Source organism: Hemitrygon akajei, chromosome 17, assembly GCF_048418815.1.
Source record: "Hemitrygon akajei chromosome 17, sHemAka1.3, whole genome shotgun sequence".
NCBI lineage: Eukaryota > Metazoa > Chordata > Chondrichthyes > Myliobatiformes > Dasyatidae > Hemitrygon > Hemitrygon akajei.
In genome coordinates this window covers 16,604,812-16,624,766 of record NC_133140.1, presented here as the reverse complement: position 1 = coordinate 16,624,766, position 19,955 = coordinate 16,604,812, and the positions used below count along the sequence as shown (strand labels likewise).

Below are 19,955 nucleotides of genomic sequence, written 5' to 3'. Positions count from 1 at the left end.
ATACAAGCAGTTCAGAAGCTTATCTTCAAAAGGGAAGTTACAGGTTATTGATTGCAGTGATCACATCTGGAAAAATATGATTAATACAGTAATTCATAGCTTTGTTCATAGCAGCAAGTCACTGTGCTTTACCAGTGCATTCTTATACTGGAATCAATGTCTTGCTGACATTGAGTAAGAGGTTGTTGATGTGACACCACTCAGCCAGATTTTCAATCTCCTTCCACCATGCTAATTTGTCATCATCTTTGATTCAGCTATAACAGTGGTGTCATCAGCAGAGGTAAATATGGCACTGGAGCTGTGCTCAGCCACACAGCCTTAAGTACTCTAAAGCTACCAATACCTTCTATTTGGTAATCTGTATGTGGTCCAATACATCACAACTCATTTGTCACTTGGCCGAAGCAGACTGTTCCAAACCCGGTGACATCTTTTCTCCCAAATGATGGAATGGTGGAACAGATTTGATGGGCTGAATGGCCTAATTCTGCTTCTATGTCTTATGGTCAAATGAGCTCTATATCACAAAGTGATTCCATAGCAGGAATGATTTCTTTGCCTCTCTAAATTGTTGATTGTGCTCCAGTCTATTGTCATCTATAGATAGAACCTTCAACCATGACTGTGCAATTTAAACATGGCCATTCCAATGTGCCCATGGTAACATCCCTCATTCTATCCTCCATAAACTTAAGTCATCCAAAACTCTGCTCCTGTTTCCAAACTTGCACCTCAGTCACTTCAGCTGCATCCCACACACTTGTTGACAGACAACAGTATCTAGTTAAGCAGAATCATTTTATAATTCCCATCTTTGCCTTCAGATTCCATCATTCTTTCCCTGGTTCCAGGTCCACACAACACTTAGATATCTACATCTCTCAGATTGTAGCCTGGAAAACACCCAGATTTTATCGCACCTTTATAAGCAGCCACCATGACCCTAAACACTGGAATTGGCAAAATTTCTTCACCTGTCTTTCTCCAGGAAGAGCTTCCATAAGACCATAAGGTTTTGGGCCATCGAGTCTGCTCCGCCATTCAATCATGGGCTGATCCACTTCAACCAGTCATCCCCACTCCCCTGCTTTCACTCCATACCCGTTGATGCCCTGGCTAATCAAGAACCTATCTATCTCTGCCTTAAATGCACCCAATCACTTGGCCTCCACAACTGCTCAAAGCAACAAATTCCACAGATTTACCACCCTCTGACTAAAGTAATTTCTCTGCATCTCAGTTTTAAAAGGACGTCCTTCAATCCTGAAGTTGTGGCCTCTTGTCCTAGAATCCCCTACCATGGGAAATAACTTTGCCATATCTAATCTGTTCAGGCCTTTTAATATTTGGAATGTTTCTATTAGATCCACCCTCATTCTCCTGAACTCCAAGGAATACAGCCCAAGAGCTGCCAGACATTCCTCATACAATAACCCTGTCATTCCTGGAATCATTCTCGTGAATCTTCTCAGAACCCTCTTCAATGTCAGCTTATCCTTTCTAAAATAAGGAGCCCAAAACTGTACACAATACTCCAAGTGTGATCTCACAAGTGCCTTATAAAGCTCAACATCACATCCCTGCTCTTATATTCTATACCTCTAGAAATGAATGCCAACATTGCATTCGCCTTCTTCACAACCAACTCAACCTGCAGGCTAATCTTTAGGGTATCTTGCATAAGGACTCCCAAGTCCCTTAGCATCTCTGCATTTTGAATTCTCTCCCCATCTAAATAATAGTCTGCCTGTTTATTTCTTCCACCAAAGTGCATGACCATACACTTTCCAACATTGTATTTCATTTGCCACTTCTTTGCCCATTCCCCTAAACTATCTAAGTCTCTCTGCAGGTTCTCTGTTTCCTCAAAACTACCCGCTCCTCCACCTATCTTTGTATCATCGGCAAATTTAGCCACAAATCCCTTAATACCGTAGTCCAAATCATTGACATACATCATAAAAAACAACAGCCCCAACACCAACCCTGTGGAATTCCACTGGTAACTGGCAGCCAGCCAGAATAGGATCCCTTTATTCCCACTCTCTGTTTTCTGCTGACCAGCCAATGCTCCACCCATGCTAGTAACTTCCGTGTAATTCCATGGGCTCTTACCTTGCTAAGCAGCCTCATGTGCGGCACCTTGTCAAAGGCCTTCTGAAAATCCAAGTACACCACATCTACTGCATCTCCTTTGTCTACCCTACTTGTAATTTCCTCAAAGAATTGCAGTAGGTTTGTCAGGCAGGATCTTCCTTTCAGGAAACCATGCTGGCTTTGGCCTATCTTGTTATGTGCCTCCAGGTAATCCGTAATCTCAACCCTAACAATCGATTCCAACAATTTTCCCACCACTGATGTCAGGCTAACAGGTCTATAGTTTCCTTTCTGCTGCCTCCCACCCTTCTTAAATAGCGAAGTAACATTTGTAATTTTCTAGCCATCTGGTACAATGCCAGAATCTATCGATTTTTGAAAGATCATCATTAACGCCTCCACAATCTCTCCAGCTACTTCTTTCAGAACCCAAGGGTGCATTCCATCAGATCCAGGAGATTTATCCACCCTCAGATTATTAAGCTTCCTGAGCACCTTCTCAGTTGTAATTTTCACTACACAAACCTCACTTCCCTGACACTCTTGAATCGCCAGTATACTGCAGATGTCTTCCACTGTGAAGACTGATGCAAAATATGTATTCAGTTCCTCTGCCATCTCTACATCCCTCATTACAACATCTCCAACATCATTTTGTATTGGTCCTATATCTACCCTCGACTCTCTTTTACCCTTCATACTTAAAAAAGCTTTTAGTATCTTCTTTGATATTAGTCGCCAGCTTCTTCTCATAATTCAACTTTTCCTTCTGAATGACCTTCTTAGTTTCTTTCTGCAAGTGTTTAAAATCTCCCCAATCCTCTGTCTTCCCACTATCTCTGGCTTCCTTGTATGGTCTCTCTTTTGCTTTTACTTTGGTTCTGACTTCACTTGTCAGCCATGGTAGTGTCCTTCTTCCCGTTGAAAATTTCTTATTTGGAATATATCTGTCTTGCACTTCCCTCATTTTTCGCAGAAACTCCAGACATTGCTGCTGTGCTGTCCTTTCTGCAAATGTGCCTTTCCAGTCAACTTCAGCCAGTTCCCCTCTCACGCCTTTGTAATTTCCTTTATTCCACTGAAATACTGACACATTAGATTTTATTTCTTCCCCTCTCAAATTTCAAAGTGAACTCAATCATATTATGATCACTGTTCCCCAAGGTTCCTTAACCTTAAGCTCTCTTATCACCTCTAGATTACTGCACAACACCCAATCCAGCACAGCCCTAGTGGGCTCAACAAGCTGTTCTAAAAAGCCATCCCTTAGACATTCTACAAATTCTCTCTCTTGAGGTCCAGTACTGGCCTGGTTTTCCCCAATCCACTTTCATATTGAAATTCCCAACAATTATCATAACATTGTCTTTCTGATACACCTTTTCTATCTCCTGCTGTAATTTGTAATCCACACCCCGGCTGCTGTTTGGAGGCCTGTATACAACTGCCATTAGGGTCCTTTTACCCTTGCTATTTCTTAACTCAACCCATAGAGACTCTACACCTCTAATCCTATGTCATCTCTTTCCAATGATTTAATATTACCTCTTATACACAGAACCACACCAACCCCTCTGCCAATTAACCTATCTTTCCAATACACAGTATATCCTTGGACGTTCTGCTCCCAATGGCAGCCATCCTTTAACCAAGTTTCAGAGATGGCCACAATGTCATACTTGCCAATCTGTAGCTGAATTTTAAGATCGTCCATTTTATTTCTTTATTCCTTAAAAACTTCTTTTGACATTGTTGGCTGCATACGTGCTCAGAAATAAACAGGGTACAATGTTCTAAATCTGGGGTTCCCAACTTTTTTCATGCCATGGAGCCTTACCTTACCTGGTCCGTGGACACCAGGTTGGGAAGCCCTGCTCGAGTTGAAGCCCAGTCAATGTGGTAATAAAGTCCAATCAACAGATGATTGCTTTTTTGCTCCGTTATTGATTCACTCAAAGTTTTTTCTTAAGAAACAGCATTATCACAACATCCTCTAAGCTACAAAAACATGAGCTTATCCACACCCCTCTTACAATCAAATCTTTCTTCATTCCTTCTACAAGAATATCTCACATTTCATCTGCCATGTTTTGACTCACTAATCTGTCAGTATTGGAGGGGCAGAAATTTCTTTCATCTGAATATTGGCACTTATTTCAATCTTGCCTGACAAGACAGTTTGGAATGGTTTACAAAGGTGAAAGTACTGAATAAACACAAGCTGCCATTGTTGCCTCTATCTTCCCCAAAGTTATTAGGTTTTATGTTCTTTTGATGTTCTTCACTGGTTGTTACACATTAGTTACCTGGAGCATGTGTCTCACGTTTAATGATGTTAAACCCTTTCCCTTTCCCTAACCCTTTCAAGCATCAGGCTCATACTCAGAGACTACAGCAATTACTTCCTGTATTCTCTCTTCCCAATGAGGGCAACCTTCCATCATAATCAAGACTCACATCATATTTGCTAGGAGCAATGAAGTTCAGTGAGTAGTCCTCTGCATCATACAGGATGGAGAAGGCTAGATCCAACACCTCCTAAGAACAGAGAACATAAAAATTAAGAGCAAAAGTAGGCCATAGGATCATTTGCAACTGCTCCACCATTCAACAAGATTGAATTTACAAAGAGGAGTGCATTTCAATGGTGACAATAAGGGTCTAAAACAAAGCCTGCAGTGAAGAATTGAGTGTTGTCATGACACAACCTGCTCCCTCAACCATAAGTTAGCTACTGTGGTTCTTGCTCACCCTGGTGGATATCTCAGGAGCTGCAAGATAAGCAGTAAATGCAACACTTGGAGGAGCTGGAGGAATTCAGTAGGTCATGCAGCATCCGTGGAGGGAGATGGATAATTGAAGTGTCTGGTCTCAAGACCCAAAACATTGACTGTCCATCTCCCTCCACAGAGGGTCCATAGAGTTCCTCCAGCTCCTTTGTGTATTGCTCCAGAAGTCTTTTAAGAGACTTTTGGATAGGTACATGGAGTTTAGAAAAATAGAGGACTATGGGTAACCCTAGTAATTTCTAAGGTAAGAACATGTTCGGCACAACTTTGTGGGCCGAAGGGCCTGTATTGTGTTGTAGGTTTTCTATGTTTCTATTCTATCATCTACAATCCAGACAAATGACAGGTTTGCCTTTCCTGGTCAGGAATTCCCAAAATGCTTCACAGACGTAGAACTCATTTTTGAAGTGTACTGTAAAGATGGAAATATTTGTGGATAATTATTTTTTCAATTTAGTTTATTTTAATTAAGCAATTACTTGATTTCATGAACATTAGGTTTCTAAATTTTTTACCACCATTGTCACTTTGGAGTATGTGACTTTAAGAAGTAATTCTTCACTACAATGAATGGCTGTCCATTCTGCACTGCTTGGAGCACACTGTATACTATTCCAGTCTAAACCCATTTTAATTTCTCCTTCAGCCGCAAGAGTCCAAGCTCTGGAATTTTCCCCGCCGCCAAACTCATTCTTCCTGTGTTATTCTTTGTGTTACTTATTGAAGCTTATCTCCTTGATTGAGTTTTAGTCACATGTTCTAATATTTGCCTGTGAGGCATGGTGTCAGATTTTAAAAGTGGCGTTAAAGCTGAGCTCTTTCTCCACATCAAAGGTGCACTACAAATGCTTGTCATTATTGAGACTTTAAAGAGGGAGTCACCTGAGTCTAATTCTCTAAAGGACACCTCAAACTAAGTGTGGACTGTGGTGTGAAGCCAAAGGTGGGCAAAGGAGATTCTAATTCAAAGACAGAAGTCACTGCAGATGCTAGATTCTGCAACAAGAAACAAACTGCTAGAAGAACTCAATGGGTCAAGCATCATCTGTGAGAGGAAAGGAAGTACCGATTTCTTTGGTTGAGACTCTGTATCAGATGCTGCTCAGCCAACTGAATTTCTGAACGCAGTTTGTTTTTTGCTGATTCTAATTCATCAGACCATGACTATGAACGGCCCCAAGCCTGCAGAACAATTCCCTATGAATTAGGAATAAGAATCATCTGGTTTGTCCTGATATTCAATAAAATCATGGCTGATCTAAATGTAACCTCAATGCTGCATTCCTGTTTATTCACAGTAACTTTTCAATCCCTTATCAATGTTCATAGACTTTTCATTTACCATTCTCTTCCAAAGCCTCATGATGCCCTGAGAGAACAAAAAAAATCTCTTTACTACCTTAAATGGGAGCTGCAAGTTGTCTTTAGACAGGATTAGTCAGAGAGCCCCATGATGATGTTTAACCAGGTTGACCTTTCCCCTAGTTTTAGATTCTTCCATAAGAGGAAACATCCTGTCTGCATTGATCTTGTCCAGACCTTCTCAAGGCCTTCGCACCTCAGTTTAACAAACTCCCTTCTCACTCAGCTAAACTCTGGTGGATACTACCCCATTCTGTCCAACCCTCCATTCCAGTGTCACAGAGGGTTTGGGGTTTGATGTTTTAGCTGCCATTTTCTGGGCAACCTGTTAATTTTGTGCAAGGAAGGGGGTTGAGGGTTTGGGGTTTGCCAGTTTTGTTTATTTTTTTTGTGCAGAGGAGGGTGGGATTGATGTCTTTCTTTCAATGACTTCCAAGGTTTTCTTTGTTTCATGGCTATCTGGAGAAGATGAATCTCAGAGTTGTATATTGCATATGTACTTAGATAGTAAAAAGGAACCTTTGAATACAACAACATTCTAACCTCTAAATGAGGTAGCAGTGTACTTCAATTAAAATTTTCTATAAAGTCCTGCTAGAACTTCTTTAACAAGCAAGGTGGGGGGAGGGGATCTCATTGAAACTTTACTTTATTGTCACCAAACAATTGATACTAGAGCGTACAATCATCACAGCGATATTTGATTCTGCACTTCTCCCGGAGGGAAGAGGGACAAAAAGTGTGTTGGCTGGGTGGGTCGTATCCTTGATTATCCTGGCAGCACTGCTCCGACAGCGTGCGGTGTAAAGTGAGTAAACCTACTAAATGTTGCGGTGCAAAAGTGTGGTGTAAACCTACTAAATGTTTAAAGGACTGGATAGAGTGGACACTTCTAAAAGTGGGATAGTCTAGGACCAGAGGGCACAGCCACAAAATAGAAGGACATTCCCTTAGAACAAAAAAAAGAGGAAGAATTTCTTTAGCCAGCGGATGGCGTATCTGTGGAATTCATTGCCACAGAGGGCTGTGGAGGACAAGTCTTTGGGTATATTTAAAGCAGAGTTTGATAGATATTTGATTACTGAGGTTAAGGGAAGAAGGCAGCCAAGATAAAATGATGGGACAGACTCAACGTGCCAAATGTCCTAATTTTGCTCCTACGTCTCATGGTCTTATTGTCCAAGATCTCATAGAAAGAATAGTTTTCAACATTTTTCCAAGTTTAATTGTTGGGGTAATTGTCCTATGGTTTCCTCTTTGCTGTCTCCCTTTCTAAATAAAAGTTTTATTTTGCCAATTCTCTTACAGACTTGTAGACCCCAATACCTGCCTGTTCTGACATCAAAACTGGAACTGTTTTGAGGCCCAGGAATATCATCTAACTAGAGCTGTGGGTAGCTCACCACTTATTCCCAGGGATGTTTACACATAGTGTCCTGGTAATTGTGAGGGTGGCAGGACAGACTCCCTCAGGGTTGGCTGGCTCTGCACGCCACAGGCTGGACTCACCCGATTCTGTTTCATCGTGCTCTTCTCCTTCATGTGGGGGCAGTCTTTCCCAGTCACCAGGGCTTTAATGTCTGCCACAGGAACTAGAGGAATGGCAAAAGAGTTCAGTCAGGTTGTGATGCAGCTCAAAATTTACCCTAAGTAACACTATCTGACACCCTCTCAGACCAATAGATGCAGACCTCTGGGCAACCTGGCCTCAAGACTGAATGAAGCTCAAATCATGGAGTTCCAGAGCAGGGCAGGTCTGACAGGACTCATCTGCTACGGTGAAAAAATCCAATTAATTCTGCCATCATTCCTTTTCCTTTAAATGTTTATCCAATTCTCTTTTTTAAGGTTACTGTTCAATCTACTTGAAGGCAATATGTTCCAGTTCACAGTCTGCCAAGCCAAAAGATGCTTATTTACAAACTAGAAACAGGAGTAGGTCACCAAGCTTCTTTGTCAATAAGATCACAATTTTATCACAACTCTGTGTTCTCAACTACTTCTGTTAACCTTTTACACCCTGATTATCTATTTGTAGCTTGAAAATATTCAAAGAAACTGCCTCCTCTGACCTTTGTAAAAGGGAGCTGTGAGTACCCTTCATCTCCACCTTAAATGGGTGCCTCAATATTTTTAAGCAGTAAAATCTACTTCTGCTTCCTCCCAAAAGAGGAATCATTCTCCCTATACCCTTTCTCAAGTTCTTGTCACCTCTCACTTCTGAATAGTAACCTGAGGGAAACAGTGCTCAAGTAATTATGTTTGTCATCTCTTGGAGAGGGGAAACAACATTATGGAGTGAATATTAGGGCAAGGCTCCATTGACACTAGTTGTACATGTTTCTGGATGATTTTTTGGGAAGGTTTTTGCTCTTGGTTTCCTTGCCGAAGAGCCTTGTATTGTGCTATGTGCACACCCATGTCATGTAAACAACCTGAAAGTCTAAGTAAATTTATCATCAAAGGATGTGTATGTTACCATATACTACCTGTAGATTCTTTTTTGCAGGCATTTACAGAAAAATAAAGAAATACAAAAGAATTTATGAAAAAACTATACATAAACAAATTGACGACCATCCAATGTGCAAAAGGCAAATTGTGCAAATAAAAGAATTAAATAATACTGAGATCATGAATTGTAGAGTCTTTGAAAGTTAGTCTATAGTTTGTTGAATCAGTTGAAGGGAGTGAAGTTATCCTCACTGGTTCAGGAGCCTGATAGTTGTAGGATAACAATTGTTTTTAAATTTTTAAATTAATGTAGTGGGCATGAGATGAGGGGCTGGTCAGTAGCTGTGAGATACTTTGGAGGGAGATGACTGCATCTTTCATACAAGACAATCACCTTCAAAGACTTACATAAAACTTACTGTGGAAACAAAAGAGATCAAGTCTTCTGCTCAGTGCTGGTTTAAGGGCTTCATTTTACCTTATCCACTTCCATCAATATACCTTTCTATTTATTTCTCCCTGTACCCAGCAATTTCCCCAAAACCGCATTCGTGCTACATGGATGGATCACCCCACGTAGTCCATTCTGACTGTGCTTCACCACTAAAACTGCACTTTTACACATCAGGGCTAGAATGAAGGGCTGTGTCTGCTTCTGGAATATTCCAGAGTGGTACGCACTCTTCTCCTGCAGGTACTCGATGGCAGGGTTCTCCACTCCTTCTTCCACGTCTCCATAGTGAAGGACCTTGTGGTTGGGTGACAGGCGACAGTACCACAGCTTGTCTGCAGATTAAACAGAAGGGAAAGATTAACCCTCCACACCTCGGTCTAGCCCTTCATCTCCGCTGGAGAAACTATGGTAAGCTGTTTGCTATTCAAGTTGACAGGCACTGAATTGTTTACACAACACGGTGGTCTAGTGGATAGTGCCAGGAACTGCGGCTTCATTTCCCACCATTATCTGTAAGGAGTTTGTAATGTTATCCACGTGGTTTCCTTTCCATGCTCCAGTTTCTGCCCACATTCCAAAGATGTATGGGTTGGTATGTTACACACACAAAATGCTGGAAGAACTCAGCAGCCTGCTGAGTACCTCCAACATATACGTGTGTGTATTACCTACGCTCTGTCTGCCAGAGAAAGCAGGATCTCCCAGTGGCCACACATTTTAATTCCATGTCCCATTCTGATATGCCTATCCATGGCCTCCTCTACCATCAAGATGAAACCACACTCAGGTTGGAGGAACAACACCTGATATTCCGCCTGGGTAGCCTCCAACCTGATGGCATGAACATTGATTTCTCTAACTTCCGTTAATGCCCCTCCTCCCCTTCTTATCCCATCCCTTATTTATTTATCCCCCCTTTTTTCCTCTCCTTTTTTTCCTCTCTCTGCCCCTCTCACAATCACTCCTTGCCTGTTCTCCATCTCCCTCTGGTGCTCCTCTCACCCGTTCTTTCTCCATAGGCCTCCCATCCCATGATCCTTCCCCTTCTCCAGCTGTGTATCCCTCTTGCCAATCAACTTTCCAGCTCTTAGCTTCATCCCTCCCTCTCCTGTCTTCTCTTATCATTTCAGATTTCCCCCTCCCACTTTCAAACCTCTTACTATCTTTTCTTTCAGTTAGTCAGAAGGCATGGGATCCAGGGAAGTTTGGCCAGGTGGATTCAGAATTGGCTTGCCTGCAGAAACCAGAGGGTTGTGGTGGAGGGAGTACATTCGGATTGGAGAGTTGTGACTAGTGGTGTCCCACAAGGATCGGTTCTGGGACCTCTACTTTTCGTGATTTGTATTAATGACATGGATGTGGGGGCAGAAGGGTGGGTTGGCAAGTTTGCAGACGACACAAAGGGTGGTGTTGTGGATAGTGTTGAGGATTGTCGAAGATTGCAGAGAGACATTGATAGGATGCAGAAGTGGGCTGAGAAGTGGCAGATGTAGTTCAAGCCGGAGAAGTGTGAGGTGGTACACTTTGGAAGAACAAACTCCAAGGCAGAGTACAAAGTAAATGGCAGGATACTTGGGAGTGTGAAGGAGCAGAGGGATCTGGGGGTACGTGTCCACAGATCCCTGAAAGTTGCCTCACAGGTAGATAGGGTAGTTAAGAAAGCTTATAGGGTGTTAGCTTTCATAAGTCGAGGAATAGAGTTTAAGAGTCACGGGGTAGTGATGCAGCTCTATAAAACGCTGGTTAGGTCACACTTGGAGTACTGTGTCCAGTTCTGGTCGCCTCACTATAGGAAGGATGTGAAAGCATTGGAAAGGGTACAGAGGAGATTTACCAGGATGCTGCCTGGTTTAGAGAGTATGCATCTCAGAGATTAAGGGAGCTAGGGCTTTACTCTCTGGAGAGGAGGAGGATGAGAGGAGACATAATAGAAGTATACAAGATATTAAGAGGAATAGACAGAGTGGACAGCCAGCGCCTCTTCCCCAGGGCACCACTGCTCAATACAAGAGGACATGGCTTTAAGGTAAGGGGAGAAAAGTTCAAGGGGGATATTAGAGGAAGGTTTTTTTACTCAGAGAGTGGTTGGTGCGTGGAATGCACTGCTTGAGTCAGTGGTGGAGGCAGATACACTAGTGAAATTTAAGAGACTACTAGACAGGTACATGGAGGAATTTAAGGTGGAGGGTTATATGGGGGGCAGGGTTTAAGGGTCTCGGCCTGAAATGTCGACTGTACTTCTTCCTATAGATGCTGCCTGGCCTGCTGCATTCCACCAGCATTTTGAGTGTGTTGCTTGAATTTCCAGCATCCGTGTATGCGTGCGTGTGCGCGCGCGTGTTTTGCTTGGGTTTCCAGCATCTACAGATTTTTTTTCTTGTATGAGTTAGCATGTTAATTGGTCACATGGGTGTAATTGTGGGTGTGTTGGGCTGGAAAGACTGTACTGTGCTGTATCTATAAATAAATTAAATATTCCAAGTTACAGTGAAAAGCTTTGTTGCCATTCCATCCAGCTTGCGCAGAGAATTTACCACTGCTTGGTATCCAGTTCCTGATGCTTATGTTACCTGCAGTGCTCCTTCATCTAACCCCAGTTGTGCATCTTCTAATTCTCTGTGTCTGTGGATACATCACTCAGCCACTCACCTTGAGAAGGTGAGCTCTACATTCCATTCACTCTCTGAGTACACTAGATTTGCTAGTGATAACCTACAGGAGGCCAATAACCTGACTCCTCCTCATTCACAGAAGGCAAGCTCAAAATGTTCAGCTCTTCAAGAAATGTTAAAACCTCTGAGGTGGGGTTTCTGAGTAATCTTGTCCAAAGACAAACACTGAACTGTGATCCCCCCATACCAGCTTGAGGTATTAATACAGAGAAACTAAGGAAGCCCATGCAGTCATGGGGAAATCTTAAAACAGACATAAAGTGCTGCAGGAACCCTCACTAATTTTTATAGATGCATCGTAGAATGCATTCTTCTAGGGTGCATCATAACCTGGCATGGAAGTTGTCCTGTCCAAGACCGGAAGAAGCTGCAGAAGATCGTGAACATAGCCCAGCACATCACACAAACCAATCTTCCATCCTTGGACTCACTTTACATCGCATGCTGTTGGGGCAGTGCTGCCAGGATAATCAAGGACATGACCCACCCAGCCAACACACTTTATGTCCCTCTTCCCTCCGGGAGAAGGTTCAGGAGCTTGAAGATTCGTACGGCCAGATTTGGGAACAGCTTCTTTCCAACTGTGATAAGACTGCTGAACGGATCCTGACCCGGATCTGGGCCGTACCTTCCAAATATCCGGACCTGACTTTCCCTTTTCTGTTTTCTAATTATGATTTATAATTTGAATTTTACTTTGGTTTGTACTTCAGGGAGCGCAAAGCGCAGAATCAAATATCGCTGTGATGATTGTACACTCTAGTATCAATTGTTTGGTGACAAAAAAGTAAGTAAAGTAAAAGGTCCTGGAACAGTTGGCATTTCCAGCCAAGACCCTTCAGCAGGTCAGCCCAAAACATCAAATGCTTGTTTCTGTCCAGAGAAGTTCCTCCCGCATTTTATTTGTGCTGCTCTAGATTTCCAGCTTCTGCAGAATCTCATGATTAACTCAGACAGTACCTGAGGCCAGAGTCGAACCCCGACTGTCAAAGCTACAAGACAGCACCACCTCTAGCTGTTCCACTGTACCACCCAATACTAATAGGTCAAAGTTCGTCATCCACTATTCTCCTGGAATAAAGCAGGCTGTGGGGTGGAGGCAGTTTCTGCAGGCTAGGATCAAAGGGCCTAACTTACAGCTTGCTTGCAAAAAGGTTGGCAATTCCAATTAAATCCAAGCATATTATCACTAGAATGAAAATCAAATCCACTTCTAATGAGGCACTGCAGCTTTCAAAGAGTCAGCCTCCACTTCCAATTTAATAATATTGATTCTAATCTCAAAGTCACTCTCATCACTTAGGGAGGGGGAGGGGTTGGTTACAGCCAAGTATTAGCTGTACTCCAGGAATTCATGCTGGGTAATTTCACAGCAATAAACTGCCAATAGCGGAAGCAGGACAGGGCTATAAACCTCCTCCCCCTCCCCCTGGGGGGACAATATACTTCCTCTCTGCAAATTACTCCATCAGTTTTACCTCAAGTCTTTTGCAGAAGGCTATCCATCTGACCTTTAACCCAAACCATTAACCAGGCAAGATGTAAAATCACACAGTGGGGGTGCATCCTTAAAGTGAAACACTTGCTGCACATTCACAACCAGTCCCCCAACCCTTACCAGCACAGTGAAGGCAAGAACCAGGCTTTGAAATGCAGGTAGATCAGCATACAAAAACACCCTCAACAGAAGCAATCACCGCTTTCCCAGGGATGCTGCCATGTTCTCCGAGTCTGAACTCTACCTCTGTTGGTTATTCCTTTATTATCATTTCAGCATTTCTCTTTGCATGACCTCAAATTATATTTCAATCTGTGCACCATTCTGTTATCCCAACTCGAGTTACTGCAAATCATTAACACACTAGATTCTGCAGATGCTGGAAATCACACAGAGCAACACACACTAACTGCTGGAGGAACACTGTAGGTCAGGCAGCATCAATGGAGATTAATAAAGAGTTGCTCATTCAGGCTGAGATCCTTCACTGGAATCAGGAAGGGTCTTGACCCGAATTGTCAACTTTCACGCAAGCATGCCGTGTCCTCTTAGGATGGTTGTGAACTGGATGGGAATTTCCTGTAGATTCACATTACTGTAACTACGACTAAATTTTTGGCTAAACTTTCATTCAGATCTACTCAGTTCCTTGAATTCAGTTTGCCCAGCTCATGTGATGGGATTAAAGGTCATAGCTCTGGGCCCATGGCTGCCCTGATACATGAACAACCCTACATTACATTTTACAGTGGGCGTTACATTGGAAAATGCATCAGAAAACACTGTACATCAAGAACCAGCTCCTTCACAAGAGCAAGACCATAAGAGACAAAATTAAGCCATTCAAATCTGCTCCGCATTCCATCATGGTTGATTTATTATCCCTTTCATCCCATCCTCTCCATAACCTTTAATGTTTTAAATATACCCAATGACTTGGCCTCCATAGCCATCTGTGGCAACGAATTCCAGATTCACCACCCTCTGGCTAAAAAAATTCCTTCTCTTCTCGGTTCTAAAGGGACATACTTCTATTTTTGGTCCTGGACTCCCCCACTATAAGAAACATCCTATCCAAGTTCACTCTATCTAAACACAAGTAAGTCTGCAGATGCTGGAATTCCAAAGCAACACACACAAGATACTGGAGGAGCTCAGCAGTTCAGGCAGCATTTATGGAAATGAATAAACAGTTGACATTTCAGGTTGAGATCCTTCTTCAGGACTGGAAAGGAAGGGGGAAGGATGCCAAAATAAAAAGGAGGGGGAGGGGAAGATGGATAGCTGGAAGGTGATAGGTGAAGGACTGGAGGGGAAGGATCTGATAGGAGAGGAGAGTGGACTGTAGGAGAAAGTGAAGGAAGAGGGGACCCAGGGGAAGGTGATAGGCAGGTGAGAGGAGATAAGGGGACAGAGTGGGGATGGAAGAAGAGGGGAGGGGGGCAGAATTTTTTTTACTGGAAGGCAAAACCGATATTCATGCTATCGGGTTGGAGGCTACCAAGACAGAATACAAGATGTTGCTCCTCCACCTTGGGGGCGGCTTCATTGTGGCACAAGAGGAGGCCGTGGACTGACATGTTGGAATGGGAATGGGAACAGGAATTAAAATATCTGGCCACTGGAAAGTTCCGCTTTTGGCAGATAGAGTGAAGGTGCTCAGTGAAGCAGTCCCCTTATTTATGATAGACCTCACCCATTGCAGAGGAGGCCACATCAGGAGCACCGGAAGCAATAGATGATCCCAGCAGATTCACAGCTGAAGTGCTGCCTCACCTGGGAGGATTGTTTGAGGTCCTGAATTGAGGTGAGGGAGGAGGCGAATGGGCAGGTGTAGCACTTTGGCTGCTTAGGTGGGGTAAGTGCCAGGAGGGAGATTAGTGGGGAGGGATGAATGGACAAAGGAATGATGGAGGGAGTGATCCCTGTGGAAATCGGGGTTATGATGTGTTTTCTGGAGGCTCATGGGTGGTAGGTAAGGACAAGAGGAACTCTATCCCTGTTAAGTCGGAGGGAAGATGGGATGAGTGCAGATGTTTGGGAAATGGAGGCAATGCAGGTGAGGGCAGCATCAATAGTGGTGGAAGAGAAACACCGATCTTTGAAAAAGGAAATCTCTGATGTCTTGGAAAGGAAAGCTCCATCCTGGGAACAGATGCGGTGGAGATGATTAAACTGAGAAAAGGGAACAGCATTTTTACAGGACACAGGATGGAAGAGGTAAGTTTGAGATAACCGTGGGAATCAGTAGGCTTATAAAAGATGTCGTTCAACAGTTTGTCTCCAGAAATGGAAGCAGAGAGATTGAGAAAGGGGACGGAGGTGTTAGAAGTGGACCAAGTCGCTGTCTAGGTCTTTCTAAATTCAATAGGTTTCAATGAGATCTCCCCTCATTCTTCTAAGCTCTAGCAAGAATTGGCCCAGAGCCATCAAACATAGCTCATACATTAACCCCTTCACTCCCGGGATAATTGTCTTAAAGAGGTGAGAGGCAGTGGAGGAACCAGCCTCAAGTCTTTGAGAGCGTACCTTGGCGCCGGCGGCTGCTGATCTTGCGGAAGAGTGTCCCGTCACACAGACGATTGAGGCGCTGCTGTTTGATCAATTCCATCAGCTCTGGTTTCAATCTCTCTCTCAGCTCCCTGTGCAACCGAAGAGATGTGTGTTATACAGGCAGACATAGGTATGTATTCAACTGTGCATGTACACAAACTGCACACACAGAGGCACATACTTCCGATATAATGCATGTATACACTGATACCATCAGAATCCTCTTCCAAAATGCCTCTTCATTCGCATTACTAATGGTTCAAGCTCTTTCCTCTATTTCAATGCACTGTAAGCTCCAGTAGTCCACATTCACTCCCATTGTACAAAGGGCCAAATCTCTGCCCATTCAATCTGAATATAAAGAATGGACCCAATAGACCAATATTGTCCTATTCATTTCATTTTACAATCCCAATACACCAGGACCTTCTGTTCACTGCTATCATTCGAGAGCACGAACAGCCCAAGTGGGTGTAGAATTTGAAGGAGTTGAGGGAAATTATGAGTTGGAATCTCTCCAGCTTTTACAAACCACTTCTTGTCTATCATTAGCACCAGGAATCTTGCAAATATTAGGGCAGGTGGTCATTGAAATAGGTTCTAATGTTTTCAATGGGTTTTTGAGAGGAGAAGTTTGGGAGGGAATTCCACAGCTCAGAGCTTTGGCAGCTGAAAGCACAATGGGGGAGTGATCGACAATAAACCAATAGTCCAAGGATTCCCATCTTGGGGTCCAAAGATTCCCCCCCCCATTAACAGTCAGGGTCCCTGGCATAAGAAAGATTGGAAAACCCTGCCAGAAATGGAGGAGTGCAGAAATCTGGAATGCTTATTGGACCTGAAGAGATTACAGAGATAGGAAAGAACATGGTGATGAGCAAATTGGAAGTTGAAGATAAACAATTTAGGCAGTATTAGAGCTTCATCTTAATGAAATCCATGTGCACATCAGAAGTAATCACTTCATGACAGTGAGAGTGATGCTTCTTCTCCAAAACCAAGATCGGTAATTCAGGACAATGTTTAAAACATGTTGAATTTTAACTGTGGGACCCAGCAAAATAAGAAAGAACCCAGTCCACCTCATCTTTTGCCAGCTGACAAGGTCACTGATACCTGGAAGATAGAAAGGCTTAGGTATGTTCTTGAAACATCTCAAATCTTTGCTCATCTCATTTCCACTTCATGTCACAGTCAACAAGGCCGTGTTAAACTCTTACAGGACTGGTGGTGCCAGAGTCTCCTCCTGATGCATCCTCTCTGTCTGCCGTAATTTGAGTATTTCACTGTAGTTCAGGGCATTGACCTTGTTGCGAAACAGCTCGAGGGAGGTGGGTTTGGTCGCCAGTGTCCGTGTGATCTGCTCCCGTACCACCTGCATAACCTGGAACAGATGACAGAGAGATCTTTTAGTCTCTGATCCACATGGAGTTTTGCACTCTTCAGTGTCAAGGAGCTATTGTGCTGGAAGGGGGTCACCGTTCAGATCAGATGCACCTTATTATTCCTCCAATTGTGGCTTTTTAAACATGTTAAGACACAACTCAAAGTAAAACATAGATAATTACAGCACAGTACAGGTCCTTCAGTTAATGATGCTGTCCCGACCTTTTAACCTACTCCAAGATCAATCTAACCTGCCCTCCCACATCGCCCTCAACTTTTCTATCATCCATGTGCTTATTAAATACCCCTAATGTATCTGCCCCTACCACCAACTCTGGCAGTTCCACTCACTGTGTAAAAAAAACTTACCTCTGACATCCTACCTACACTTTCCTCTGATCACTTTAAAATTATTCCCTCTTGCATTAACTTTTTCTGCCTTGGGAAAAAGTCTCTGGCTAACCATTCAATCTGTGTCTCTTATCATCTTGTACACCTTTATCAAGTCACCTCTAATCCTCCTTCATTCCAAAGGGAAAAGTCAACCTCACTCAACCTATCCTCTTAAAATATGCTCTGGTCCCACTAGTTAAAAAGAGTCAATCAAAATATGAATCAGGATATGCTGGCATTACTGGCATTTATATCCTAACAAACTGGTGGTACTTTCAAATGAGTTTTCCCCCCAAATCGATCTTATACAATTATACAATGATATTATAGTGTCTGCATTCTCTGTGTCTAACACTCATTCATGATATTTATATATATTAACAAATATATAATTGTTATATAATAAATATATATTGTTTATATATATAAACAATTATATTCTCCAATATTTTATCCACGCCGGGTCTGAGGGTCCAGGAGCAGCCGATGCCAATGGGAGTGCTGGCATGGCCACCGGCTCACAGCTACAGTGACCTAGCTTCAGTCCTGACTCTTGGAGCTGTCTCTGTGGAGCTTACACATTCTCCCTGTGACTGTACGGGCTCGCTCTCACATCAGATGATAGGTTAATTGGCCACTGTACATTGCCCTAACATGTGGATGAGTGGTGGGGTCTGGTTGGAGTGGATGAGAATGAAATGGATTGAGTATAGGATTAGTGAAGACAGCTGGGTAGTGGTCAGTCTGCAGGTTGGTTAAAGGGCTTGTTTCAGAGATGTATCAGTACAATTTTATGGAAACCCTACATCGTGGCCTTTCCCCCACAGAATCTTTGTGTTGGCTACACCGAGCTTCAGTGTGTGCCTCAACACATACTCCTACAGCTTGGAACATGCCAGTTCAATGGCAGACAGTACACCTGGAGACCATCAAGTCTTGAGCAGACAAACGTGCTTCTTTCACCAAGATGGTGATCTTCAGTTCATCTCAGCTTGTGTCCATGCAGACCACAGAGTCTGGTGTTACACATGGGACAAACTTCAGCAAAGGTCGTTTGGATCCCTCCCCAGACCTTTGTTTTTTGGACAAACCTGCACCCTGAGAAGCTGCACTACCATCTTGTCTGCACCACAGTGAGATCAGCATGTGGAGATATTGAGACTCCAGCTGTGCATGAAGGATGTGACAGAGAGGACCTTTCTCACCAGTAGCCTGAGTTTCTGTATCAAAGCAAAACATCTCAGTGACTTAAAAAGCTGTTAATCACCCTCTTGAAGCCTGGAGATACACAGGATGGCAAGGATACAGATTAGGTTTTTATGACACTAGTGACATCTTCAAGGCAACCATTCCTTATCCCAGCATTTTTCAGCTCTAACTCAGATCATTAACACACCCCTCTGGATACCACCCTTGTGTTCTAATTGGCATCCTAGTCTGCATGGATTTCTTAAGGCAACCTGGCCAACATTCAAATTACTAAAAGTAGGCTGGAATTGCAAACCCTCCCAACTGCTATTTGTAGGATCTTGCAGTGCAGGAATTGTTACCGTTGATCTAAATTCCCTGCACAGTGAGTAAATATTATAAAATTGCATCACTAATTGCATTTATTAGCTGTAGATATTCCCCATTATTGACCTGCTTAAGTTAAAGTATCTCCCTCACCCATCTATAATAAATCACTTCATAATTTTAAATCCCGCATTAGATAACCAGTCACTTTTCTAGGATTACAGTCTCTCCCCTTCATTAGGATGTTTCAATGTTTGTCACAAATCTAAAAGGCTATTGCCTATCAATCAATCGTTTTAAAGGAAATGACCTCATGGTTGAGATGGCAACGGGCATTTGTGCTGTTTGTTGTTTGACTTTTGAATAGGTTGCATCCCAGTAAATCATTTGGTGCTCACTGTTGGGCCTATCATTTATTGCAGGCTGTTAGCTGTTCCTGTTGAACCAGCTGCTGATGTTTCTCCTCCTCCAGCTGAAATTGCGGCAAAATGCTATAGCTTACTGAAACATTCAATTAACATTAGTACCACACTTTCACTCACATTTAACAGCAACACTGACATTCAACTGGAAGAGTGGGAAGGGGAATAGAGGGGGGTAGAGGGTGAGGGGGGAGAGGAGGGGGTTGAGCAGAGGAAAGTTGGGAGGGTGTTCAGTCTTATGCCTTGCAACAGAAACATATACCCTTCACACTGTATTTCAACACATGAAAACCCTTCATCCTTTTGAGCCTGAACTCAGATTTACAGTAACTATAAAGCAAACATCACAGCTAAATT

The 19,955-nt window shown here is 43.0% G+C and overlaps 1 protein-coding gene across 2 annotated transcripts in view; it reads right to left on the bottom strand.

Annotated features, from left to right (window-relative positions):
- elmo3 (engulfment and cell motility 3) overlaps nucleotides 1-19,955 on the bottom strand; it is a 161,715-nt gene that overhangs the window by 11,983 nt on the left and 129,777 nt on the right. For both annotated transcript variants that reach the window (XM_073069708.1, XM_073069709.1), the window contains exons 16-20: nucleotides 17,103-17,266; nucleotides 15,859-15,971; nucleotides 9,387-9,491; nucleotides 7,761-7,843; nucleotides 4,558-4,638 (exon numbers count right to left, since the gene is read on the bottom strand). In XM_073069708.1, the coding sequence (XP_072925809.1) occupies nucleotides 4,558-4,638; nucleotides 7,761-7,843; nucleotides 9,387-9,491; nucleotides 15,859-15,971; nucleotides 17,103-17,266 (546 nt within the window). The remainder of the gene's footprint in view (nucleotides 1-4,557; nucleotides 4,639-7,760; nucleotides 7,844-9,386; nucleotides 9,492-15,858; nucleotides 15,972-17,102; nucleotides 17,267-19,955) is intronic.